At 36.7% G+C, this 27,278-nt stretch overlaps 2 protein-coding genes across 2 annotated transcripts in view; one reads left to right on the plus strand and one right to left on the minus strand.

Moving 5' to 3' along the window:
- Positions 1-2,734: 2,734 nt before the first annotated feature.
- Positions 2,735-5,581, minus strand: LOC149002496 (glutathione S-transferase F10-like). Its single transcript, XM_089138724.1, has 4 exons — positions 5,544-5,581; positions 3,501-3,615; positions 3,287-3,347; positions 2,735-3,180 (listed from the first exon to the last, which is right to left on the minus strand). Exons 1-4 carry the CDS (start codon positions 5,579-5,581, stop codon positions 2,735-2,737), a joined length of 660 nt encoding a protein of 219 aa, XP_088994850.1.
- Positions 5,582-7,888: 2,307 nt separating this feature from the next.
- LOC149002497 (calcium-dependent protein kinase 21-like) overlaps positions 7,889-27,278 on the plus strand; it is a 32,356-nt gene continuing 12,966 nt past the window's right edge. Inside the window, exons 1-6 of the mRNA XM_089136491.1 lie at positions 7,889-9,149; positions 17,754-17,897; positions 18,070-18,222; positions 18,898-19,013; positions 19,571-19,738; positions 19,829-19,956. Of these exons, the coding sequence (XP_088992617.1) occupies positions 8,387-9,149; positions 17,754-17,897; positions 18,070-18,222; positions 18,898-19,013; positions 19,571-19,738; positions 19,829-19,956 (1,472 nt within the window). The 5' untranslated portion in view covers positions 7,889-8,386. The remainder of the gene's footprint in view (positions 9,150-17,753; positions 17,898-18,069; positions 18,223-18,897; positions 19,014-19,570; positions 19,739-19,828; positions 19,957-27,278) is intronic.

Here is a 27,278-nt window from a genome sequence, read left to right on the forward strand (position 1 = left end):
CATGACTAATCCAGGTCTCTCATATTCGGTTAATACCGTCTGTCAAGCCATGCACAAGCCCACAAAGGATGACTTTATGCTTCTAAAATGTATCATTCGCTATGTTAAGGGAAGTTTAGATCAAGGGCTTCATATTCATCAGCATAGTTCTTTTCAATTGTATGGTTTTTCGGATGCGGATTGAGCTGGATGTCCAACTACTAGACGGTCTACCACAGGCTTTTGTTCATTTTTGGGGACCAATTGTATCTCTTGGAATGCCAAGAAACAACCGACTATTGCTAGATCTAGCATGGAGGTGGAATATCGGGCTATGGCATCTACCACCGCGGAATTAACTTGGTTAAGTTTCTTGTTACGAGATATTGGTATCCCACAACCAACTCCAGCTGTTCTATATTGTGACAATCTTAGTGCACTTCATATGACCATTAATCTGGTGTTTCATGCCTATACAAAACACATTGAGATAGATTATCATTTTGTTCGGGAGAAGGTGGCGCTCGGTAATTTGGTCACTCGTTTTGTATCTTCTAATCATCAGTTGGCTGATGTTTTTACCAAACTCTACCCCATCGTGAATTTCTTTCTATATGTTGCAAACTAGGTCTCCTACCTCGGCCTGGTTTGAGGGGGGATATAGAGACACGTGTATAAGCGGTGGATAGCCATATAGTTAGAAAGTACTCAAAGCTTCTATAAATACTAGTACTAAAAATTTAGAATATATAACATTCAATACATTCTATTTTCCTGTCTTCTATAAAATCAAAGTGCAGAAACAAAGTAATAAATGGATGGATAAAAAAAAAATAGCAGAAAGACATGGAAGGGAATCACACCGTGAAGGTGGAAGTATTGGCTTTTTCTATTTACGGCACTTGGTTTCTGTGCATTTGAGTTTTATGATAATTTGCCTTCTATAGTGGAGAAGAGGAAAAGGTTTCCAAAGCTTCTTTGGGTCTTAATTTCTGAAGCTGAAGTGACATTCGATTCTGTAGTAGTTTCAAGTACTTGTTGGAATTTCTTCAAATGGATTAGAATCAAATTCACACCAGTCCGAAGTCTAGGACATCCATACTTCCGAAAATGACTTATTTTTTCAAGATACAAGAGAAAAATATGGGAATATAAAAAGGGAATTCCAAGATAAAAGTCTTTGTTTACAGGAATTGCTTCTGTGCTGCAGCATTATGCAGTCTACGATCTAGATCAAAACTTGTAGTCGAGACGAAATCTTGGCCGCTCATTTTGCGTAAGTGATTTTTTTTAGGTAATGTTTAATTGGGAACGAGTGGTCGAGATTTAGTTTCAACCAAAAGTTTCTATCTAGACCGTAGGTTGCACAGTACTGCACATTTATCGCCCAGCATCCAAGTATAACTCCTTTGTTTACCATACTGTTTTACTATTTTATTTAAATGGAATACAAAAAGTTTTGTGGGAAAGAAAAAAGCCAATATAAAGAGCTATTTATTGATAATTAATTGAAGAGACATGTCTTGCAAAAATACAATATGATATCAAATAATAAGTTTTTTGAGAAATGGGAAAGAGAGAAATGGCTGTGACAATTAATTAGAATTAATAGATAGATTATAATTACAATTTTAGACCTAATTTATCACATCTTTTTATTGAAGATTTTTATTGATAATTAATTGAAGAGATATGTCTTGCAAAATACAATATGATATCAAATAATAAGTTTTTTGAAAAATGGGAAAGAGAGAAATGGATTGCGATAATTAATTAGAATTAATTGATAGATTATAATTACAATTTTAGACCAATTTATCACTTCTTTTTATTGAAGATTCTAGGAAAGTAAAATGTTGTTACATTATGAGTATTAAATGTTATCTATTAATAATTATTATTATACTGATAAATGGAAAATTATAGTTTTAGATATCATTTATTAATGGCTTATACATTGAATAAAAAATTACAATTTTGGGTATCATTTATAAATGACTTAAAGATCTAATTAATTGAATGGATAAGGATATTTAAGGAAACAAAAAGGTAGCCATGTCCCTTGAGTTCATGCATTTAAAATAATACTATGATATGATATTTTTCAGATGCGTAAGAAAATGTCTTACAAGCTTGACTCAATTGCGAATAAGTTCTAAAATGATAATTCCAGTAAGTCTTTTAATTATACTTTAATTAGTTAGGATAAAGCTTGTTTATCTAAATCACTATGGGGGACAGGATTTAGAAAATCTACTACTCATAACACTACTTTTCTAGCAAAATAGGCTTCGAGGCTTCTCGCTAAGCCTAATAGCATTTGGGCCAATATTACTCTAATTCCTCCTTTGACCCGAAATTCTGGAAGAAAAGGGGTTCCCAGAACTAGAATGGTATCCCATCGGAAAAAAGTCCTCTGTTGTGCACAGCAATGCGGCACCACAATTTGACACATGGCATATTCTTAATAAACGATTCAGATTAGAAGGCAGGGTTTTAAGTGAAACTGACCCATCTTATGATCCATTTTAACAAAAAAAATAACCCGTTTTGTGACCCGGTTCTAAATATGGATGCCTTTTCCCGCGATGTTCCCTTTCCTCCGTCTCTCTCGCCCCAGGAGCAGTTGCAGACCACATAAACTTCTTTTGCCTCTTCACTCCACTGAACATTTGTGAAGTTGCAGACACTGGTTTGTGGGTTTAACATTTGTTTGTAAACCATATGGAAGAATATCACTTCTGCTCTGTCCTCTTCAATTCTTTTGTTCAACCACTTTCTTCCATGAATCCATACTTGAGATCTCCTCCCACCATCTTCCTACATTTTTCCTATCCGTAAGTAACTGACCTTTTTTAGTATTCATCAAGTACTGCACATTTGGTAGGTGAGAAAGATCGGCAAGGGAGAACTCATCACCAACCAAGAAATGACTTTCCCCTAGCCTCTGCTCGTATACATCAAGCACCTTCGAGAGCTTGGCGTCGTTCTGCGTGTTGATGTTCTCGTCTTGTTTGATGTTCATTCGTGGCGCAAAGGCAAGTTGGAACACCAGAATATCGCATGGTGGGTGAAAGCTTTGCCCTTTAGCCTCCAACCACTGATCAATTGAATCCTTCTCTAGCAGATTGTTTCCAAACAAACCCTTGTTCCCCTGCTTCGAATACTTTTCAGATACGTAACTACATATCACTCTTGATTTTGTGACCCAAGTAGAAATATCCTAAGCTTAATTTTGTTTGCATTTCCAGATTCATACGAAATTGACAGAAGGAATTAGAAAAAATGGAGGAAAAAGAAGCCAAACCAAATAGAGAGATGTCTTCATCTTGGAAAGCAGGAACTTGACTGAACGGCTGCAACTGCTCCTGGGGCGAGAGAGACGGAGGAAAGGGAACATCATGGGAAAATGATGGGAGTAAAATGGAAAGAAATCTTGGGTATCCATATTTAGAACCGGGTCACAAAACGGGTTATTTTTGTTAAAATGGGTCATAAGATGGGTCAATTTCACTTAAAACCCTGCCTTCTAATCTGAACCGTTTATTAGGAATACGCCACGTGTCAAATTGTGGTGCCGTATTGCTATGCACAACAGGGAGATGTGCACAACAGAGGATTTTTTCCCTATCCCATCTATATCCAATATTTTGAAAGATTAGATGGTAATAAATATAGGCATAACTGGTGATACTTTCTTTGGGATTGACCCATAGGTCCAGGTCCTTCATCATCTTTTCTTGTGGATTGTTTCCCTAATTAACTATTCTACTAGGGTCTCTAATTATTAGGTCAATAATTCTTAGAATGGGCTGGCTCTCCTCCGAGTGATCCCTACTCATTTTTCTAGGTAATATCCTGAACTCCTGTTCAGAATGTTGAGGACTCTTGGAGTTCTTGCTTCAAGGAACGGTAGGCTTCAGACAAAGTATAGGGTAAGATGTATGACTAACTCTCAACAAAGCCCCCTCCCCCCTCCCCCCTTCTTCCATTTTAAATAGACGGTGGTCCTTTTGGAAGTTAAAAGGAATTCCAAAACACAAGATATTTTATTGGAGGTTGCTTACTGGTGGTCCCCAGTTTGGTCTGCAATAAAAAGGAGGTTATCATTGATGATAAATGTGTTTTATGTGGCTTAAATGAGGAGACAACAATGCATATGTTCCTTTAGTGTGAATGGGTAAAACACATATAGGTTGGGGGGGGGGGTCTTGTATTGTTTTTTTTTTTCATAGGCTTCCATTGATCTGTGTATTTAATTGTGTAGCTTGTTTAAATGGAACATGGCTCATCTATCCAAGATTTTGTGTTGTTTAACCCTTGTTATATTTTATGGTAAGTTCGTAACAAAATTAGGTCCACAATTTGAAAGTTAAACCAGTTTAGTTAGCTAGGACAATTAATTAATGGTCTTATGTGGTGGATGAGCTTCTAGGAGCTCAAGAAGGGAGCCTGGAGAAATACATGGCGTTATGCCAAAACATTTGATAGACTTTTGAACAGGTATGAACCGTTTGAACCAGAGACAACCAGTTCTAACTTAGTCAATTGACCGGCTTGGCACTTCCGGAATTCACTTTTCGGATCACCCTAACACCCTCTATCAATTCTCGAAACCACGCTCACTATTTACCAAGTGACATAATTCACACATGGGACTGAGCGCTTGGTGGACTTTTTGACAAGAGCGCAATTGGATATGAGAAGGTCCTTATAGAGTTGCACGCGCATCTAAGCATTAAATTCAACATTTAATGTATTGTACTTATACATTTAATGAGTTGCTCTTAGTAGGAGATACACCAATATATCTAAAATTTCAGGGCAATGCTTACAGCTGTTTTGTTGAGAGGATAGAAGGAGATATATCACGTCTAAAGTAAACATTTGGCAAAGTACTCTGCAGACCTCGTGAAGAGTGCACCAAACCAAAGGCTTCCCATGCAAGCTTGCTTCTGATTTGGATCTCCTTTCTAAAATCGGATCTGGTGATTGAACAACTAAGGGTTATCTCCTTCATGGTATTTCACTCATCTATAAGAATGATCATACGAGTCCTCATCTGGTAAGCCAAGTTAACCTAGCATTAATTTATGCAATCACCTAAGAGAGCTATATCTCTTCGGGCATTTACTCATTGGGAGGAACTGTGTTATTCATAATGTAACTTCATCATCGGATGTGGCATTTTGTCCACAAAGACAGCCCACTCTCACCGGTTTTCTTTATCAACAGATCCCTGGTTCGAAGCATTCTTTGGTTGAACCAAAAAAGAAAGAATCTTGAGCAACACATGGTTATTGCTGTTGACTCCTATTCAATTCCTAACAAGAGTAAGATTGACCAAGCAACATTTTTCTCGTGGGGCAATTAGCAAGTGCAATGCCTTTTTGGTCTTGTATATAATGCTAGGCACATCACAATGCAAGTGAACACTTCCAACTATTGGCATAAGCTTCATTGTCTTTTAGTGGCCTTGTCTCATGGATTACAACATGCACAATTATTACCCCTTCCTGTATGATTGGTGGTGTCAGTTTTGCTTGCCATTTGCTTGTAGCTACATGCCAGAGGCCCAGAGTGCCAGTGCCTTTGCAACCATGGCCGTAAAAGCCCTACCTTTACTACACTTTCTCTCATTGTAAATGTTAAGGTGTGTGGGAACTTGATGTTTTAAAAATTAAAAAAGAAAAAAGAAAAAGAGGAAGAAAGAAGAAAACTGCATCCAATTTTTAATTTATATATATGAGAATATAATTTTTCTTAAACTAATCAAATATAGAAATGAAAATCCACCTTTCCGACCTTTATTATTTGATTTGTTTAGGCTCTTTTTGGTATCAATTTTTATTATCTATTATGCCTATTTAAAATAAATAAATAAAATAAATCATTATTGGTCTAAGAATGAAAAATGATTTGGTGAATTTTGTTGAAAATAAATTATAAAATAAAATATAAATGTAATGTCATAATAAAAAATTGTTAGGAAATGATAGCGAACAAGTGAGAAAAGAAGGAAAAAATATGGTTTCTATAAAAAGAATGTGTATTAATTATTTTACCGTCATCTTAATTATAAAATTTTAAGTAAACTTGCACATAAATGAAGAGAATAAAATTTTCACCATAATCCATTATGGATTTTGGAGGTTTTTCTATTATTTTGAATAAAAATAAAACTGATAATAGATGCAAAATAATTTAAAATAATAAAAATATCTCATAATTGAGAATGATAATTCATACAAAAAAGAGCCTTAGTATCTTCATCCATTTATATGCAATAAGTTTTATATCTAGTTGAAACTACAAAAATCAAACAATAATTAAAATAAAAGAAAAGGGATTTTTTTTTCCGGACCTGAGGTTCATTCAAGTCAATTTAACGTATTTGACTAATTTTTAGAAATCTATGGCGATTTGAACTCATGACTTTGAGGACTGGCCTTTGTGTTGAATCAACTAGCAGGAGTTGAACTAGAGAAGTAAATTGATAATTAATTGAATTCATTTTTTGTTAGGTTTTTTATTAAAATATATATTATCTATATATTAAGTTTCAAAATTAGCTTTTGCATTTCTTTTATTTAATTATTTTGTTAATGTGTGGGACCCATGAGGTAAGGGTGGTAATGAGGCACCATGAGTAAAGGAGGCTCTTCATGACCTTGGTTATGAGGCTCTTCATGACATTGGTCATGGGTCTTAATGGTTTTGATCATGGTGGTGTGGTGGGGTTACTTGAAGGGTGGAATTTACTTCAATTCTAACTCTTGTCCATCAATTCTCATTTCAACTTCATGATCATTCATGGCCATTACCATGAGTGGGGTTGAGGTTATTGAATGGATTAAATCCAATTCATTGCCTCAAAAATCCTAAGGGGTGTAAGGTGAGGTTTGGGCCTATATAAACCCAACATTTCCTTGCATGTGGTGTGCTAATGAGACACTCATCACACTTGCATAATTTGTTTTACAAAGTTCATTTCTTTCTTGAGTTGTCTAAGTGTTGTGTTTTAACTTTTGGCTCCTTGAAGGGATTAGAAGAACTATCTCATCTTCTAGTTGGAGGTTGCTTTATCTTGGAGGTGGTGGTGCGAAGAACCCTTGGTAGTAGGGTGCATCAATTACCTTAAAGACAACACTTAAGGTGTGACTCAATCTTATCGATCGGTGTTTCGTTCGGTTGTAACTATAAGCTCTTTGGATTTGCTAAAGATTTTCATCTCTCAATTGTATTGCAATTTCATTTTTGTATGTTTGAAGAATTTGTTATACAATTACCCCAACATTTTTTGAGGGATTTGCATATGAGAATATGAATTTATTTGAAACTATTTGAATGTAGAAATGATAATCCTCCCTTGCAACCAATCATTATCTAATTTGTTTTTTTTTTTTATTCTTTTTATTTTGTCTAAATGAACATTCATTCCAAGAGAAGGAATACCTCATTATTATCCAATTTGTTTTTTTTTTTCTTCTGTTTGGTAGGTAAACCGTAAACATTCACAGAAAGAACATGGAAAACTGAAATACTAGAATCACAGAGATCTAGGAGTCATAGAGTGGAATTTAGTCAAACTATTCTATTTAAAACAGCAGAGACCTTTGGAGCTGAGTGATCAGTTATACTGTTACCATTTCTTATAAAAAAAGAAAATTTACATTCTTGAAAGTAGGATAGTAAGCTCTTAACATCCTCAATCACAGAAATTAAATTATCCCATATATTTAGTATTGATTAATTTGTTATTGTATTGCCAAAAAAAATAAAAAAAATAAAAAAAAACTTCTTATTATCATTTTTTTCCAAATAAAAACTGGAAAAGTTTTGGAGCTAAATCAATTAATAAAAGAGTTGAAGAAAAATACTTGCTTTACTCTCAAATCTCAAGATCAGCAGTAAATCGAAACACTGTAGTAAGGCAAGGAAAGCTGCAAGAAGTGAAAGTCTCTTTCTACAGAGTCATGGACGAGTTCCTTCTCATTTATATTTATTTATAAAGTTTGTAGAACTTTTATTTCCATGGAAAATTGATTAATGGTAGAATTTTTAAACAAATCCACTTTTTTTTCTTTCCTTTTTCTGGTTTTGTTAATCCACCCTTCTGCCTTCAAATACATCTCTTCTCTACCAGTATCTCGCTCTCCCTTACTTCTTCCCTGTTCTACAATAAAACCCTCGAATGGGCTGATGTACAAGTGCAACATCTGGAATTAGCAGGCCATTTCCTGATCTCTGCTCTAAAATCAACTTCAGGGCCTGAGATCTATCCCAATATCAAAATCCCAAAAATTGAATTCTTTCAGCTTTGAAATCTGATCTGGGTTCTCTGCATTTTGCAGGATACATAAAACATAAGCTTCCAATTCCTTAGTTTTGACCTGATCTTGAAGCGATGGGTATCTGTTTTGGCAAACATGAGGAAGCAATCAAACCAAATGCTAATCGTTACAGGCCAATTGAAAGTGAAGGCGTAGGTGGCGGTGGAGGAGTTGCGGCAAGGCATCAACAGAGTTCACAGCAACCTAAGGTCCAGCAATCCAAAGTTCCTGCCCAGCAAACCCACCCATTACCTGTACAGCGGCCGGCACAGCCGCCTGCCCCTGCTCCGGTAAAGCAGCTTTCTACTTATGCTGTTTCTCAGAAGCAAGAAACCATTCTAGGGAAGCCATTAGAGGATGTAAAGTTGTATTACACCCTTGGGAAGGAACTGGGTAGGGGTCAATTTGGAGTGACCTACCTCTGCACGGAGAATTCGACTGGCCACGCTTATGCCTGTAAATCCATACTAAAGAGGAAACTTGTTTCTAAGAGCGACAAGGACGACATCAAAAGGGAGGTTCTGATCTTGCAACATTTGAGTAAGCAGCCTAACATTGTTGAATTTCGCGGTGCATTTGAGGATTTGCAATCAGTTCACCTTGTCATGGAGCTCTGCGCTGGTGGTGAGCTCTTTGATCGGATAATTGCCAAGGGGCAGTACTCTGAGAAGGCAGCTGCTTCCGTATTCAAGTCCATTGTCAGTGTTGTTCACGTCTGTCATTTCATGGGTGTGATGCATCGCGATCTGAAGCCTGAGAATTTCTTGCTTTCCAGCAAAGAAGAAGGAGCCATGCTGAAGGCCACAGATTTTGGGTTATCTGTCTTTCTTGAGGAAGGTGAGTTCCCCATCGTCTTCTTCTCCTGTTTTTCTGCTGTTTAGTAAGCTGCGTATGCCCTAATTATCACTAATTGACTACTAATTTATGTTGAGGTTACACCACTTACAAGCCCTAAATTCATTCTAGATTTTTCTTTATTGGGTCCTTTTCCTTTTCCCAACTTAAGGAGTTCATTTTATGCAAACTTGATGCTTTTCTAAGTAATGTCTCAAGTTTCTTGTCATTGTGTCAAAACAAGACTCGTTAATTTAGACACATATTAAAGAGAAAACTCTGAACTTTTCTGGCTGTTTTAACTTAATTTCATTAGAGTTTCTTTGGGGGATTGTAGTTTCCTATCAAATTATTCAAGAATCTACTTAGCAACTATATATGGCTGCCCATATTATTTGACAAAGAACAAGTTGATGGATGAGTGGCACAAGGATCACATCACATATTGCATCCTGGTGATAGATGAGGAGTAGTTGATTTAGATGGTTCAGTAATGTTCATTCAAGAGCAATTACTATTTGGCTGAGGGGAGATCTAGCAATTTGAAGCCACTAACAGGACAAGGTGGAACAAGAATAATCTATGGAAATCTGGAGTGCTCACTTGATGTTATACTGGATGAACTACAGCCTTTGAATGGAGTTCTCTCAAAGAATGAGAATCCCATTAGTTGGGATAAATGATAAGTTGAATTGAATTTTTATACTGTTTCCAAAATTTTCATTATCACTCCTTTGAGTTGAAGATGCACCAGCGTGCTAAGGTCACAAGGATTCAAAAGATGACCCAATGGGATATCTGACTTCTTACTAGGAGAGAGTCAGATCTTTCCAGTGCCTTTATTCAAACACACGTAAACCTTTAACCTTAGTGTTACACCCAATTTTATTTTTTTTGGTAAACAGTGTTACACCCAATTTCAAACACACCGAAATTGGAGCAATCAAGGCATCTGCTACTGCTCGTCTGCCAGAGCCTGTTCTCAGACCTGCAACTGAATTTTTGATACTCTCTAAGCACATCTTTGAATACTATGGGTGAGCACTTTGTACAAACATGTGAACTAATTCCTAGAGGACTAGGTAAAAGATAATTTAATCAGAGACTTTTGTCATCAAGATCCTTGTAAGAAGTTTCCTTATTCTTCCATAGTAAAATTAGCACTCGAAATAAAACTTGATAAGATGAGGAGAACTCCTTTCATAAATCCATAAGAAAACCAGAAACCAGAAATGGTTCGCAGGGTTTGCCTAGTCTTTAAAGCATTCTTCATCTTTCTGCCATTCATATAGTTGGTGATAAGGTAGAGCAGTCTTATGAATTATTGTTATTTGATCTTTTTATTTATTTAATTTTTAATTCTTGACCTGTTATTGCTAGCAATGGTTCTATATATGGAAAAGTTTTCATTTTAACATCTCCAGATTACATCAATCTTACTGTTACCACAAATCTGAGAATAATAAATAAAGGAAAATTTTCAAAGACACCCCAAAATATATAGCAAAAATCAAAAACACCCCAAAAATCTTTCAAGTTGGCAGAGACACCCCAAAATGTCTCTTAAAATGGCAACTACCACATTTTCCGTTAGAATGGTAAATTGAATTAGAAGAAAAGACAAATATATCCTTGTATTTTTGTACTAAAAAAAATTAAAATTAAAAATTTTAACCTACTCTATGTATTGTAACTTAGAAAGATCAATTATACTCTTATCTTTTTTTTTCTTTCCCATCAAAATCTGTGATTTTTTTATTACCAGAAAAGAATCTATTATTTCTTTATCTGTTAAATATATTTCATGATTGCCTACCAAAAAAATTTTTTTTCATAATTGATCCTCCTCTTTTTTCCTTCCAATTTCAATGGTTCTTTATTTTTCTTCTTTGTTAATCTTCGCTTTTCTCCGCGATGGGAGCTGGGGAAAAGGAGAAACTACCATATGAGGGGAAAAGGAATTTCTGTACTCAGGTGGAACATTATTAAATCTTTCTTCTTTTCCCATTCGAAGCTCGGTCCTTAGGTCTTTGATGGTCTCTGGAAGACAAGGGTTCGACAGTTCATGGGTCAATTTCTTTAATACTTATAAGGAGACCTGAGTGCCATGTTCTGTTTCTTCAGATGTGAGTATTGATCTTCATTATCAATTAAAAAATAAATAAAAAATAAAAAAAAAAAAAAAAAAAGAAGAAAGAAAGAAAGAAAGAAGAAAAGAAGATGGAGGGGAATAATGGATTGATTTTGAATACAATTGATTGTGATCAACCTCAATTTGGATCTTTCAGCTGTTTTAGAGTAGTTGATTGCAAGGTTTTCTGAATTAAATTGTCAGGTTTTTTGCACTTATTGGTTGCTTCATATAGACCCAAATGCTACACAAGTTGGAAGTAGTTTCCTTCCCTCCCATTTTATTTGCAAAACTCAAGTTTCTTTTCCTCCCGTTTTCGATAGATGATTTTCGATTTATTGAATTAGGATTAAAATTCTAGTAAGGGGCACTATTGTAAATTATTTAAAAAATTATAGACTACTGTAAAGTCACAAGACGTTAAGGGCAATTTAGGAATTATGAATTATCTAACCATGACTTAAGGAATCTATTAACAAAGTGTACCATTGTGCCATTTTAGGAGGCATTTTGGGGTGTCTCTGCCAACTTGAAATATTTTTGGGGTGTTTGTGATTTTTGTTATATATTTTGAGGTGTCCTTAATTATATGTAGATATAGTTAAGAATATGTATGATGGTTCGGTGACTAGTGTTAGAATAGGCGGGGGACAATGTAATGAATTCCCGATAACAGTTGGGTTACATCAATTGTCAACTTTAAGCCCATATCTATTTGCACTGGTAATGGATGAATTAACCAAAGACATTCAAGATGAGGTCCCCTGGTGTATGCTTTTTGTGGATGATATTGTGTTGATTGATGAGACCCAAGTGGGGATTAATACCAAATTAGAATCATGGAGAGTAGCTTTGGAGTCAAAAGGCTTTAATCTTAGTAGATCGAAGACAGAATATCTAGTTTGTAACTTTTGTCATGATCGGGTAGATGGTGAGGTGGTGATACTTGAAGATAAAGAGATTCCTCAGAGTGATTGTTTTAGGTACCTAGGTTCAATCATAAGTAAAAGAAGTGATTTAGAGGATGAGGTTTCCCAAAGAATTAAAATAGGGTGGATGAAGTGGAGAGGTGCGTCGGGGGTCTTATGTGATCGGCATATTCCACTTAAGCTTAAAGGGAAAATTTTATAGGACCGTTGTTTGACTAGCTATTATATACAGTGCAGAGTGTTGGGCTGTTAAAAAGAATCATATAGATAAACTCAGTGTAGCAGAAATGAGGATGCTAAGATGGATGAGTGGCAAAACTAGGATGGATAAGATAAGAAATGATCATATTAGAGCTGGTCTGGGAGTTGCTCCCATAAGTGATAAGATTCGAGAAAGTCGTTTGAGGTGGCACGTCCACGCTCAACGGAGACCTATAAATGCCCCTGTATGGAGAAGTGATATAATCCATATTGAAGAAATTAGATGAGCTAGGGGTAGACATAAGATAACCTTAGGAGAAGTGGTGAGAAATGATATGTATAGCTTAGGCCTTGTATCTAGCATGGCCTCGAATAGAACTGATTGAAGGGCAAGAATCCATGTAGCTAACCCCATTTAGTTGGGACAAGGCTTATTGTTGTTGTTGTTGTTGTTTGAGGTGTCCTTGAAAAATTTCATAAATAAATAATCTATGTATGTGTATATATATAGATACATATACATATAGACACACACTCACCCACACATAAAGTTACGTGCGCAAATGCATGTGTGGCGAATACAAATGCAGGTCTGACTATTCTTTAACAGAATGTGTATCAAGAATTAATTAAAATAAACATTAATAAGTTATATTTATTTGGAGAGAGAAAGAGTCTTTTTTTTTCCTGGGAAAAAGGAGAAGGCACTGATTGTCAGATTGCAAGTAATTAGTACTCCTTATGAATACAAAGAGATGGGCTTATTAAGAATTGATCGGAGAGAAAGAGGAGGGCTTTTTTTTTCTTTTCCGCTAGAAGGAAAGAGAGGCGGGGACATAAGATGATAATTGTTCTTTGACAACAAGAAGAGCTAGGTTCTGTTTAAAAATAAGAAAACGGCGGCCTACAGGAAGGCTGAACCACATGGGGTACACTTTGGTCATTTTACCACCCCTTTCTTGAGTCTCTTTTGGTCTTATCGGGTTCAGCTTAATCTATTTTTACTTTGTTATTTGAGTCCTTGTCTACCTAGTTATGACAAATTCCTAGTCCAAGTAGGAGAGTCAAGTTGGTATCTTATTTCAAATTGTATTCCTTCTTAAGTTAGGAAATTCTTTTAATTCTGAAATTATGAATTAGGTAGGAGTCCATACACAGTCTTTCTTTAATTGAGTGTCCTAATTGAGTTTAAGACTAAATAGAACTTGTTAGTTGAGTGCTATTGGGATATCCTTCATGTAAAGGCTATAAATAAGCCATTCATAATCTAAGCAAGTTAAGTTGATGATTAATAAAATTAATGATTGAAGGCTATTTGAGTGTTATAGAGTTTCCAGAGAGGAGTCTGCAGCACTTTTGAGTTCAAGAATTTCTGCAAGTTTTATTAATCGACCCTCCACAACAGCAAGGATTGAACTTCACCCCAGTCCTACCTTCTTTTCCTTCCCTACCCACACGCAACCCCTCCCTATCCTCCAAATGCTAGGTTCTTCTAATCCCAGCCCCCCAACTTTATCGTAAACCTTCCCCCTCCCCTCTAAACCCTATGTTAGTAAGTCCTCCCCTCCCTAACTCCTTCCCCCCATACCTTTCATTCCCCATTCCCTCTTTGTCATCCTTTTCTTCTTCCTCCTCCTCTTCTTCTTTTACTACTTGCGGCAGCCTAGAAACCCATAATTTTCCTAAAACCCTTACTTCTTAGATCTGCTCAACCCCTTATTCAAACCATACCCCCCCCCCCTAAAGAGTCAAATTCCCCCTCCCATTCCTTACCTTCAACCCTCTACTTCAGCCCTACCCCTTCACCCTAATTTTAGTTTTCAATTATGTTTTACAAACCACTCATCTCAACCAGTACTCTAGGATCGACATCTCCTTCCCCTATCCTGCCTTTGACCCCAACCCTAACCCTAGCCTTCCTCTTAGAAACCCTAAATCTAAGAAAGCCTAGTTGTTTAAACCCTAGAATCCTGGGATTAAATCTGAACCTTAAATTTACAAAATTCAGATTGAAATTCCTCCCCCAAAAAAAAAACCCAACCTGAACCCTATACCCTGTCACTCTCAACCCTAAACTCCCTTTTGCCGCCAGAAACCCTAACTGCAAGGTATTTTAGCCCTGAAACATCTGCTTTCCATCCTCAATTTCCCTAGAAGACTTAAGCAGGGTGTTTAAAACCCTAGTTTACTGCTGAATTCACCACCCGAAGGATCCTGAAGACTGGCCCTCAATTTGGGGACTACGTCACGGCTATAATAAATAAAACATATATATGAAAAGGGTACCAAAATAAAAAGAAATACAAGAAATATATTAAGAAGTATTTGGTGGTTATACAGATTGATTAACTATATTGAAAACTCAACTTATAAAATGGAACCAGGCATTTAGGAACTCACTCAAACCAAGGGGCATCAAATCTAAAATTAACTATGAATTCTTTAAGAATGGGGTTGTAATTAACATTAATAATTATTATATTTATATAAGGTGCAAAGTTATAATTTTAGTCATTGCTTTTAATATATACAAGTTGAATGAAGAAGGATAATTTTAGGAAGTAAATTAAGCAAATTGCAATGGACTAAGCGAAGTGAAGAGAGATTCATATTTTTAAGATTTAAAAAAATAAACCTATTTACAAAATTAATTAATTAACTAACTAAAGTTAAAAGAATTATCTGGAAGAATCTATGTTAATTAATTTTATGTTAATTAATTTTAATTTTCTAGTAAAAAAATACTAGTTTATTATTTTAGACATTTTAGTTGTAATACTAAAATAAACAAATGAAAGGACTAAGGGAGGTGAAGAGATATTCATGCCTAGAGCCTATTTTCTAGGCTTTGGAAAAGAAACCTATTATTAAGAAACTATTAATTATTAATTAATTATGAATTAAAAATAGTGATAACATTCGTAGAAACAATTGTATTTATGGGGTGCAAATTTACTGATTTTCAATATATTACTTGTCAGTGGCTAAATATTGAATAAACTGAATAACAAGGGTTTTTAAGGAAATGAAAATGTAGCCATCTTTCTTGAGTTTTGCTTTTATAAATAAATATAGGGCAAATTACATATAGACCCCTTGTGTTTGCAATCAATTACATCTACTACCCCTGAAAAAATCAATTACAAATGCCCCCCTATTGTTAAGAATTGAAAGCTAAAAATGGACAGTTCTGTTAAAGCAGTAAGGGGGCATTTGTAATTGATTTTTTTTCCAGGATTAGTAGATGTAATTGATTGCTAACACAAGGGGTCTATATGTAATTTGCCCATAAATATATATACGTATATGTGTGTATGTGGACCAAACTCCACTAGATTGTCAATCAATACTTTCACAACTGTTCAATTGTATAAACTTTGCAAATCTCAGAGAAGAATTGAGTTTGTTTGGACTTGAGAGATCATAAACCGATTGTTTCACAGCAAACAACAATGGATCAGATTAACCAAACCACTTCTATAATTGAATGGACTCAACAAGAGAGAGCAAAAACCAAACTCCACTAGATTGTTAGTCAATATATATACAATTACAAGGGGTCTATATGTAATTTGCCCATAAATATATATACATATATGTGTGTGTGTGAACCAAACTCCACTAGATTGTCAATCAATACTTTCACAACAGTTCAATTGTATAAACTCTGCAAATCTCAGAGATGAGTTGAGTTTATTTGGACTTGAGAGATCATGAACCGATTGTTTCACAGCAAACAACAATGCATCAAATTAACCAAACCAGTTCTCTAATTGAACGGACTCAACAAGAGAAAGCAAAAACCAAACTCCAGTAGATAGTCAGTCAATACTTTCACTTTCAATTGAACAAACTGCACAAATCTCGGTGAAGAGTTGAATTTTTATTTTGGGTACTTGAGAGATCATAAACTGAGTGTTTCATAACAGAAAAGAATACGTCAGATTAACCAGATCACATCCATGATTCTACAAGTCTTCGTGGATTAAATAAACAGAGCAAAAGAGTAAAATTCAAGGAGTATTTGTAACATAGAGAATTTTATCCAAAGCATGGGAGATGGGATTGAAATTACTGTTTCTAGTTAGAATTTCATGAACTGAGGAAGCAAAATAAAATGTCATGTTTCTCTTATCAGGAGTTCATTTTTTTTTTCCTTTACTTCTAGATCTGCGGATGAGAGAAGGCCAAAGATACTTGAATTTCTTACCTTTTAGCAAACCTTCTATATATTTTAGTCAACTTAGTCACACCTGTTTGTTGCAGATGCTAATTCAAGTTGGTTATATATATATATTTTCAATTTTAAATTCAAACAAATTTGATTGATTGATATGAACTGATTTTTCTATTTAAAAAAATTGGCAAGCAATAGTTAATCCATTGGCTGCTTCAGTGGCTGCAATAGCTATAATAAAAATTGAGAAAATGTCTCCTTATAGTTATTGAACATCAAAAAAGGAGTAAAAATTATCCAAAAAATAGTGAAGTGTAGATGAGTTAAACACTTGTAGACTGAAAACTTATTGAAGCTTGCTGATCTTAGTCATGGAGGGGAACTACTGTCTGTAAAATATATTACAGCCTGCAGCTGTTTGTTATCATTCACGGGATCTACTTCAAGTACTCAAGTCGCACTCAAATTGTAGTTAGGATTGCTTTTGATATAGTTCACACGTTGATCTAAGAAGAAAGACATGACAGTAACTATAAATTCCTCTCTGACTTTAGGTTTTTGTGCTTTGTAAAGGGATGAAGACTCCCTTGTTTCAGACTCATGAGCATCTGAAAATGACAGATTGACTGCTGAGTAACCGGTGACATTAGGTAGAAATGGTACAAGTCTATGATTACCTTCGTCCACATCATCCTTTGGTAACCATTGGTCCAATGTTTCTCTATGTCCTTTTGAGTCAGTTATAACAGTTATCTTGAAGAATGCTATCCCTTTAGATGGAAATCCCTTAACCCCTAGGCTTAGGTCTGAATTTGTACTTTGAAGGTCTATTGTTAACCGCATAACAGCTGTGTATGAAGTTCAGTTATGTTGATTGATATTCCTCTGCATGATAATTTATTTCAATTCAATGAAGGACTTCAATTGTTCAATGTTTTCCTATCTTTTGTAAATGATGATGTCTACTCGTGCGAGTTGCATTCTACATCCATTGGAAGGTATTGTCCTTTGTGGAATGTTGTTTGGCAGATTCTCACTGGCCTTTATTTTTATTTTCTTCTACCCTCCCTATCTTATTGAATGGCTTTCATAAAATTTCTTTTAAGCAATCTCTATTTCTTTCCAATTGCATAAGATTAACATTGACAGACCTCCTATGCGTGTGGTAGGCAAGGTGTATCGAGACATGGTTGGGAGTGCTTACTATGTTGCTCCTGAAGTTCTGCGGCGTAATTATGGGAAAGAAATCGATATTTGGAGTGCAGGAGTTATTTTGTATATTTTACTCAGTGGTGTTCCTCCTTTCTGGGCTGGTAATGTAATGAGGCTATCTCTTTCTTGTGCTAAGATATTAGCACTCTCTCTCTCTCTCTCTCTCTCTCTCTCTCTCTCTCTCTCTCTCTCTAGGGAGGATTCTTGTCATTTGTTATCGGTTGGAAGATAAATGTTTTGGATTTATTTATCTTTAATGATTGGATATTGCAGAGACTGAGAAGGGAATATTTGATGAGATATTAAAAGGAGATATAGACTTTGTAAGCGACCCTTGGCCATCAATATCAAGCAGTGCCAAAGATCTGATTAGAAAGATGCTAACACAAGATCCAAAAAAGCGGATTACTTCAGCACAAATTCTTGGTATTCCCTTTCTTGAATTACTCTGTTGTTTTATCTTATTATAGGGAGGACTACTAATTTATTTTATTTTAGTTGAGATTCTGGGCTTGGATTTTTGTCAAGAAATTAATTAGGTTTTTATCAAGATTTATACATCTTAGCAGTTGTTATTTAAGCACCTTAAAAGGCGTTCTAATTTGTCAACTGCTAAGCTGGACTATTAAATCTACTTGATATGAGTTATTCACAATTTATGTGTAGGCATCAGATTTTTAGTGGTAGTACTTATTGTAATTAATTCTGTAAGGCTTATATTTCTTCCCTAAAACTTCATATATAGTCCACAATAAAAACAAAGCGGTAAAAAAGAAGGGGGGAAAAAAAAAGGACGTAATAGGAGGATAAAACCTACTAGTTTTCAGACAGTTCAGGGATGTCTGATTGTTGCAAGTTGCAACAACTTAATGTGTCAGTAGTTCCTTAGATTCATTAGCCAGCTTAGGATCGGACATTCACATGTGGGTATCATTGCAGTTTGTTTACTTAGATCTACAACATCCATGAAATCCATTTCACTAAAGTAATGAGCCGGGATGCTCAAACATTATGTGGGTAATACTGTAATAGTGCTGTTAATCTTACATAGAACTACGATACAATCCATATTCCCTAATCAATTCCAAAATAATGATCCAGAGCACCCATGGCTGAGAGAAGATGGTGAAGCATCGGACAAACCAATTGACAGTGCAGTTCTCTCCAGGATGAAGCAACTCAGGGCGATGAACAAGCTCAAGAAGCTTGCACTGATGGTAAGTGTTAAGATATTTTTAGGGCAAGACTATCTTCTTGTGACACATGGTTGGATTTGCATTAGAGCTATCCTGAATCAATAGTTTCTTGTGTAGCAGACATCCTCTTTGGCCGCCAAACATGTGGAATGCATCTTTGTGGATCCTGTAAATGAGGTCTCTTGGGTGGAAATTAACATGATTGCATCATTGCATGATCATATTATAAATCTATTGCTGACTTTTGAGGCTTATAAAACCACCAAGGGATAAACTCCAAAAGTATGCATCAGTGAATGAGGATGATATGTTCCATTCTCCTGTCTTGCTGTTCCATACTCCTGTACCAGTGTCCCATAAACTGATTTGTATATTACAATTTATCTTTTTTGCTACTAGATATTTGGATTGTCATATTTCCAGGTTTTTCTGAGCTAGCAAGTTGGCATAGAGACAGATGATGTTTAAGAATAGTGTTATTGGTTTTTAATTGAGAGAAGTATGCAATATTCATTAACAGAATAGTCTAAAGTTTGAAGATTGTTCCAGTAATCATGACGACTTTGAACCTTCTCTAGGTGATTGCAGAAAATCTTTCAGAAGAAGAAATTAAAGGGCTGAAGGCAATGTTTACGAACATGGACACAGACAACAGTGGGACAATCACTTATGAAGAATTGAAGACAGGGTTGGCTCGACTTGGATCAAAGCTCTCTGAGTCTGAAGTTCGGCAACTAATGGAAGATGTAAACTAAAATAAATCTTAAGCTCCCATCACTTCAGTTATTTTCTTTATCACAGCTATCGTTTGTTGATTAATGTTCTCTGCATTTTAGGCTGATGTTGACGGAAATGGTACAATCGATTACCGTGAATTCATCACTGCTACAATGCACAGACACAGGCTAGAACGGGATGAAAATCTAAATATTGCGTTTCGGTATTTTGATAAAGACAATAACGGGTCAGTATTCTCTAGTCGAGCCTCCCAAAATTATAATGTCTTCTATTCTTTTCTTTGCTTTTATATTTCAATATAGATAAATGTGGGTCAGTATCCCGCCCCACTTCCCAACACTCAGCCTTACCCCTAGTAAATGGGGTCGGCAATTTGAATCCTCATTTGCCGGTTAACTTTTATTCAGTTTAATGTAGAGCTAGGATCGAGGATGATTTAGCCCCAAATGACCCACAAACAGAGAAATAGAATTAAGGATAGAAATTAGTAACTCTAGATCACTCACAGTTATGAAGGTGGGTTGGTTAGAATGGTAGGCTTCAGCTGGTAGATAACTCTCAAAACTGCAGTAGCTGATGCTGGTCTTGAAACCAGGTTGAATTTGAATAAAATAGAACAAATAGGAAAAATAGAAAGTAAAGAGATAAAGGTAGTTCAGCTCTCTCAGCTAAGATCCTCAACCCTAGGTATTTAGCTTTCAAGAAAAAGGTCCTTACCTTTCTTATCACTCAAGGAAGAGACAAGAGAATAACCCAAAGCATAGCTTCATCAAACCATTTCAGAAAATCTGTGGGCTGAGAACAGTCTAGTATATTTTTGTAGAGTACTAATACTTGCTCTCCAAGTTATGTAGAATATAGAAACTACTACGTTTTGTTGAGCTAGCAAATATTAATGGAGACTTACTAAAATTTAAAAATAAAAATAAAATCAGAACCTAGGAAATGAAAACTATCTTTTATAACTTAGCAAATTATAATAAATACAACAACAATAAGCCTTGTTCCAACTAAATGGGGTCGGCTACATGGATTCTTGTTTTCCAATTAGTTCTGTTTGAGGCCATGCTAGATACAAGGCCTAAGCTATGCATATCCTTTCTTACAACTTCTCTTAAGGTTATCTTAGGTCTTTCCCTAGCTCTTCTAGTTCCTTCAATCTGGATTATGTCACTTCTTTGTATAGGGGCATTTATAGGTCTCAGTTGAACATCGTCGTGCCACCTTAAACGACTTTTCGGAACGTATCACTTATGGGAGCAACTCCCAAGCCAACTCTAATAGGATCATTCCTTTTCTTATCCTTTCTAATTTTGCCACTCATCCATCTTAGCATCCTCATTTTTGCTACACTGAGTTTATCTATATGATTCTTTTTAATAGCCCAACACTTTGCACTGTACACCATAGCTGGTTGAACAACGGTCCTATAGAATTTTCCTTTAAGCTTTAATGGTATACGTCGATCACACAAGACCCCAGACGCACCTCTCCACTTCATCCACCCTATTTTAATTCTTTGGGAAACATCATCCTTCACCTCTTTTGGTTATGATTGAACCTAGGTACCTAAAAGAATCACTTTGAGGAATCTCCTTATCGTCAAGTTTCACCACCTCATCGTTTGCCCGATCATGATTAAAGTTACAAACTAGATATTCTGTCTTCGTTCTACTTAATTTAAAGCCTCTTGATTCCAAAGTTTCTTTTCATGATTCTAACTTGGTATTAATCCCCACTTGAGTCTCATCTATCAGCACAATATCATCAACAAAAAGCATACACCAAGGGACCTCGTCTTGAATGTCTTTTGTTGATTCATCCATTACAAGTGAAATAACTATGGGCTTAAAGTTGATCATTGATGTAGCCCAACTGTAATTGAGAATTCATTACTTAGACCCCCACTATTCTTACATTTGTCACTGAACCATCATACATTTTTCTTAACTATGTCTACATATTTACTTGCAACACTTATTTTCTTTAGTACTAAAATAGATACTAAATAAAATCTATTAAGGTCTTCACTCATCCAAAGCTTGCAGACGCAAGTTGGTCCCATCAAATCTTCCCATAATATTCCCCTTATGATCCAAACAAAGGGCTTTGACATTGCTCGCATTACTGTTTACATGAACAGTTATTTGGCTATTCTAAAAGTCCATTTATGCAACCACTTGGCCCTATGGCCTAATGGGTTATTTCAAAAGTGAACTAACCCTATTCTTCTTAACTCTTCTGTCACATTTCTTGCTGAACAGGTTGGTGTCTACATCAAGTTGTATATGGTTACCTTTATTAGTGAATACAGGACGGAAAAAAGTGGACATGGATATGTACTGGTGTTACATGTATCTGGAGTTTGACAATATTTTAATTGGAAAAAATGCAAATGATTAAAAATATGGTACATGTTTGTTGCCTTCTTTATTAGAAAATTCAGGAGCAAAAATATAGACATAAATTCAATGTGTAGCACACATGTGATTGGGATTTCAATATCAACACATATTTAATTGGGTTTCCAAATACCTCTTAATGATGGTTAAAACCAATCCTAGTTAAAAATGCTTACTGTTAGAAATCAAGTTATTGAGAATCAAACCAGTTGTTGAATCGAAGGAAAAAACAAGGGAGAAGAAAAAGAAGAAGAAAGGAGAAGAAGAATCCATAGTAGCCTGCAATTCTAGATCAACTTCCTAGAATCATAGGCTAGTCTGATTTATAGATTTCAATGTCCAATTACAACTTGAGATACTAGTATCCTTGCCCTTTAAAAAAGGAAAAAACAAAATAACAACTTGTGAGCAGAATAAACTAGTACAGAATTTTGCCCAAAATAGAAAGAATAGAAAAGGAAAGTATGAAAATAGTAACAAACTAAAAATAGAAATTAAGTAGCTCTAACTCTTCAGAACTTGTGCACCAAGGACTCTTTTAAAAAAATAGAAACTTAGTAACTCTAGCACCAAGCTTGCTGCCCCAAGTCTTTCTCACCAAGGCAACAGCCTCAAAGCTTGTGCATCAAGGCTATGCAAGTCTCAGCACTCCCTCTTAAGCTGGAGCATACAAGTCTCCCATGCCCATCTTACAACAGATAAATTGAAAACCAGGTCTGAAGAAAGCTTTTGTGAACACGTCAGCTAGCTGATCAGCAAAACCCACAAATGGTGTTTCAATAATTTTCTTCTTGACCGTATCATGAACAAAATGACAATCTACCTTTATATGATTTTCGTCCTCTTATGTAATATAGGGTTACTGGCAATATAAGTAGCAACTTGATTATCACACATCATCTTCAGGGGGCGGAGATTGGAAACCCCATCTCCTCCAACGAGGAACGAAGCCACATTAACTTTACAGCCGTGTGGACAATAGCTCCATACTCTCTTTAGCGCTAGATTGGGCAATAGTGGACTGTTTTTTGCTTCTCCGAGTCACGAGATTCCCACTGAGGAAGGTACAATAACATATAGTAGACTGATGACCAATTGTAGATCCTGCTCAATTCTCATTAGAAAAAGCAACTAGACCCATACTTAGATTTGGTCTATAAATGAGTCCTTTACCAGGAGCACTTTTGGGATACCGAAGTACTCTAATCACTACATCCCAATTGGTTATTTTAAGGGACTGCATAAACTGACTTAATGCACCTACATAATAGGAAATATGAGGCTGTGTAACTGTGAGATAAATTCCCAACAAGGCTTTTGATGGACATCATCCAACAATTCACTGTCATCTAAACCCAATTTTAACCGAGGATCCATAGGGATGTCAGTAGCTTTGGAGGCAAGCATCAAGTTTTTGCCAAAAGATAATACATATACATACATATATATATATATATATATATATTATATATATATATATATATATATATATACAGATATATATATATATCTGAAAAAAAAAAAAAAAAAAAAAAAAAAAAAAAAAAATGAACCCTAAACCCAAACCCTGGAAATGAAAATCCTAAAGAAACTTAAGCACTGAGCAACCAAGATAAGATCAACCCCCACCTCCACCCTAAACCCTAAACCCTAAAGGGTTTACTCACACATGAGTGAAGAAAACATTGGTATTTATTGATCAACTGAACAAGTTACAAGTGGTAGAAAAACTAGAACTCAGAACTCAGAACTTAGAGTATGTGGTTTTCGAATATGTCGAAACAATAGCTCTGAGGTGCTTATATAGCCTTGAGGAAGGTGATCCGGGTGCGCTTGGGGCCCCATCGTCAATCACGCGATTCCTTTCGGATAAGCACTACCTAAAGGTGACAGACAAGTCACCGAAAGTAAGGCACATTGATTGCGACCTAAGCTAAAAGTAGGGATCTACTTTTACAAGGTGGAGTTACTATTCAACCCACTAAGTCAGGCTGGATTAGCCGACACAACACGACAAACAAGTTTACATTATAGCACCAAAAGTGCTGAATTATTGTAGGGTCCACACGCTTCCTTATGCCTGTAGGAGGTCTTCTGTCGAGGACGATCAGGGGGTCCACGTTCTGAACTGCTGAGTAAGGCTGGACAGAGTGTCTAGGGCCTGTACAACATTTTCTCCGGCTTCATTAAGTTGTTCTCAGAACAGTGTTTCGTAGAGACTGAACTGCTCCCTTTGGTTTTCCAGTTCCGGTAGCTTTTGGCTGGCCTCGAGGTCTTGGTTCTTGATTCGTGAGCACTGCACCACTTTAGATGCCTGTATGCCACCGACAGTGTTGAGCGCCTTTGTAACTTCCAAGGTAACCTTAAGCCACTGAGAGGTTGTTTCCATGAGCTCATGATATGCCTTGAGTTCCACTTCATACATCTCAGCCTTGAGCCGTTCTTGGTAGACTTGGCTGTGTGTTCTGGCCCTTGCATCCATTCCTGCAGTGTATTGTTCCCAGAGTGGACAGGCAAGAGGTTGGACCTTCTCGTACGGTAGCTGGTGCTCAAGTTCACCATATGGGACTCCATCATTAGAGTCTCCGCCTTCTGAGCTGCTACCACTAGACATGCCTGCAATACTAACCTCGAGAGTTTGTCTGCGAGGGAGTTTTTGGAACCTTCAATGTGTTCGAAGGTAACTACAACACCAATTCCTGTGATGTAGTCAACAAACTGTAGCCACCGTAATCTGGATGGTTTGTGTGTTGATGTCTTGCCAAAGAAAGCGACAATAGCCTGGCAATCAGTGCGAAGGATGAGTTCCTTCTTATCCAGATAATGAATTTTAAAAGCTTCAAGAGAATTTATAGCCGCTGCAATCTCAGCGTCAATAGTGCTCTTGATGACCGGAAACTTCCCGCTGGCATAAGCCGCTATCTTTTCACTGTTTCGTGGGTCATGCTTTTGTGGCTTCCACTTAAGGATTCCTCCCCATCCTTCCATGCAGCCGTCGCTTTCAATAATGACAAAGCACGATGCTGGGGGAATCTCTAGGTCGGCAGATCTTGGATTATCTGCTTTACCTTTTTGACAAGCTCCCAGTCGGAGTTTTTCATTCTTTTGTCGCCATTTGGGCTTGTCTTTTGGTAGAGGGGGCCTAGTAAGATGCCTAGTCGTGGCACATGTGTCCTGATGTAATTGAGTGTGCCAAGCCATGATCTCAGGCCCTTCTTTTCTCGAAGGGACACGTCAGATGCCTCCATTATTGCTTTGATGATGTGAGGCTGGGTCCGCATCTTCCCTTTGCCGATATGAACGCCAATGAAGTCGATTTCTTGCACAGCAAGCTTCATCTTTGTTGGACTTAAGATTAGACCTTCCCTTTGACAGATGTCGAGCACCTGCTTAAGGTGCTGATAGTGTAGCTCCTCAGTATCTGAGAAGATGAGAATGTCATCAATGTAGACAGCTGTAAAAGATTCCGTGCCTTGGAAAGCTTGGTCCATTTTCCGTTAAAACACTGCTGGGGCGTTCTTTAATCCAAATGGCATAACGAGCCATTCATAGAGTCTATTGGCAGCAAGGAATGCTGTCCATTCAATGGAAGACTCGTCCATAGCAATTTGATGAAAACCAGACTTAAGGTCAAATTTGGAATATACCTTTGCATGGCTGATTTTCTTCAGTAAGGTATTGATGCCTGGTAGGGAGTATTGATCCTTATGGGTGTTATCATTCAAGGTTCGGTAATTGAATACCATCCGTTCCTTTCCTCTGATTTCCTTTCCCTGCGCATCAACAGATGTGCCTGATGACACAATCATTGCCATAGTCCTATGCCGACTACGACTTTCTCTTATGACTCCTTGTTTGAGTAACTGGCTAGTGATCCTTCGGAAAGCCTCTTCCATCGCTAGGTTCACATGCTTGCAATTGCAGATCTTTTCACTGTACTCCAATTCGTCCTGACCTTGCAGCCAAGACCTTGTAGGTGTTCAAATATGTGAAAATTGGAGATGGACTATGAGGAGTACAGTGCTTTACAAGCAGAAGCCCAGTTCAATATTGGTGAGTCCAGCCCAGAGTTCAAAGCAAAGCTGGTCCCAATGTTATAGAATTTTAAAGGATATGCAGATCATTGGTGAAGATCCTATGAAGCATTGGAGTTGAAATAAACTTAAGTGCAAGCTGGAAATCATTAATCTTGATCTCACGATTCAGGATAAACCACTCAAGCATGTGAACCCAGCGATGGAAGAGGCTTTCCGAAGGATCACTAGCCAGTTACTCAAACAAGGAGTCATAAGAGAAAGTCGTAGTCGGCATAGGACTATGGCAATGATTGTGTCATCAGGCACATCTGTTGATGCGCAAGGAAAGGAAATCGAAGGAAAGGAACGGATGGTATTCAATTACCGAACCTTGAATGATAACACCCATAAGGATCAATACTCCCTACCAGGCATCAATACCTTACTGAAGAAAATCAGCCATGCAAAGGTATATTCCAAATTTGACCTTAAGTCTAGTTTTCATCAAATTGCTATGGACGAGTCTTCCATTGAATGGACAGCATTCCTTGCTGCCAATAGACTCTATGAATGGCTCGTTATGCCATTTGGATTAAAGAACGCTCCAACAGTATTTCAACGGAAAATGGACCAAGCTTTCCAAGGCACAGAATCTTTTACAGCTGTCTACATAGATGACATTCTCATCTTCTCAGATACTGAGGAGCTACACTATCAGCACCTTAAGCAGGTGCTCGACATCTGTCAAAGGGAAGGTCTAATCTTAAGTCCAACAAAGATGAAGCTTGCTGTGCAAGAAATCGACTTCATTGGCGTTCATATCGGCAAAGGGAAGATGCGGACCCAGCCTCACGTCATCAAAGCAATAATGGAGGCATCTGACGCGTCCCTTCGAGAAAAGAAGGGCCTGAGATCATGGCTTGGCACACTTAATTACATCAGGACACATGTGCCACGACTAGGCATCTTACTAGGCGGTCTACCAAAAGACAAGCCCAAATGGCGACAAAAGAATGAAAAACTCCGACTGGGAGCTTGTCAAAAAGGTAAAGCAGATAATCCAAGATCTGCCAGACCTAGAGATTCCCCCAGCATCGTGCTTTGTCATTATTGAAAGCGACGGCTGCATG

Source organism: Hakea prostrata, chromosome 10, assembly GCF_041222555.1.
Source record: "Hakea prostrata isolate BN-2017 chromosome 10, UWA_Hpros_2, whole genome shotgun sequence".
Lineage (NCBI taxonomy): Eukaryota > Viridiplantae > Streptophyta > Magnoliopsida > Proteales > Proteaceae > Hakea > Hakea prostrata.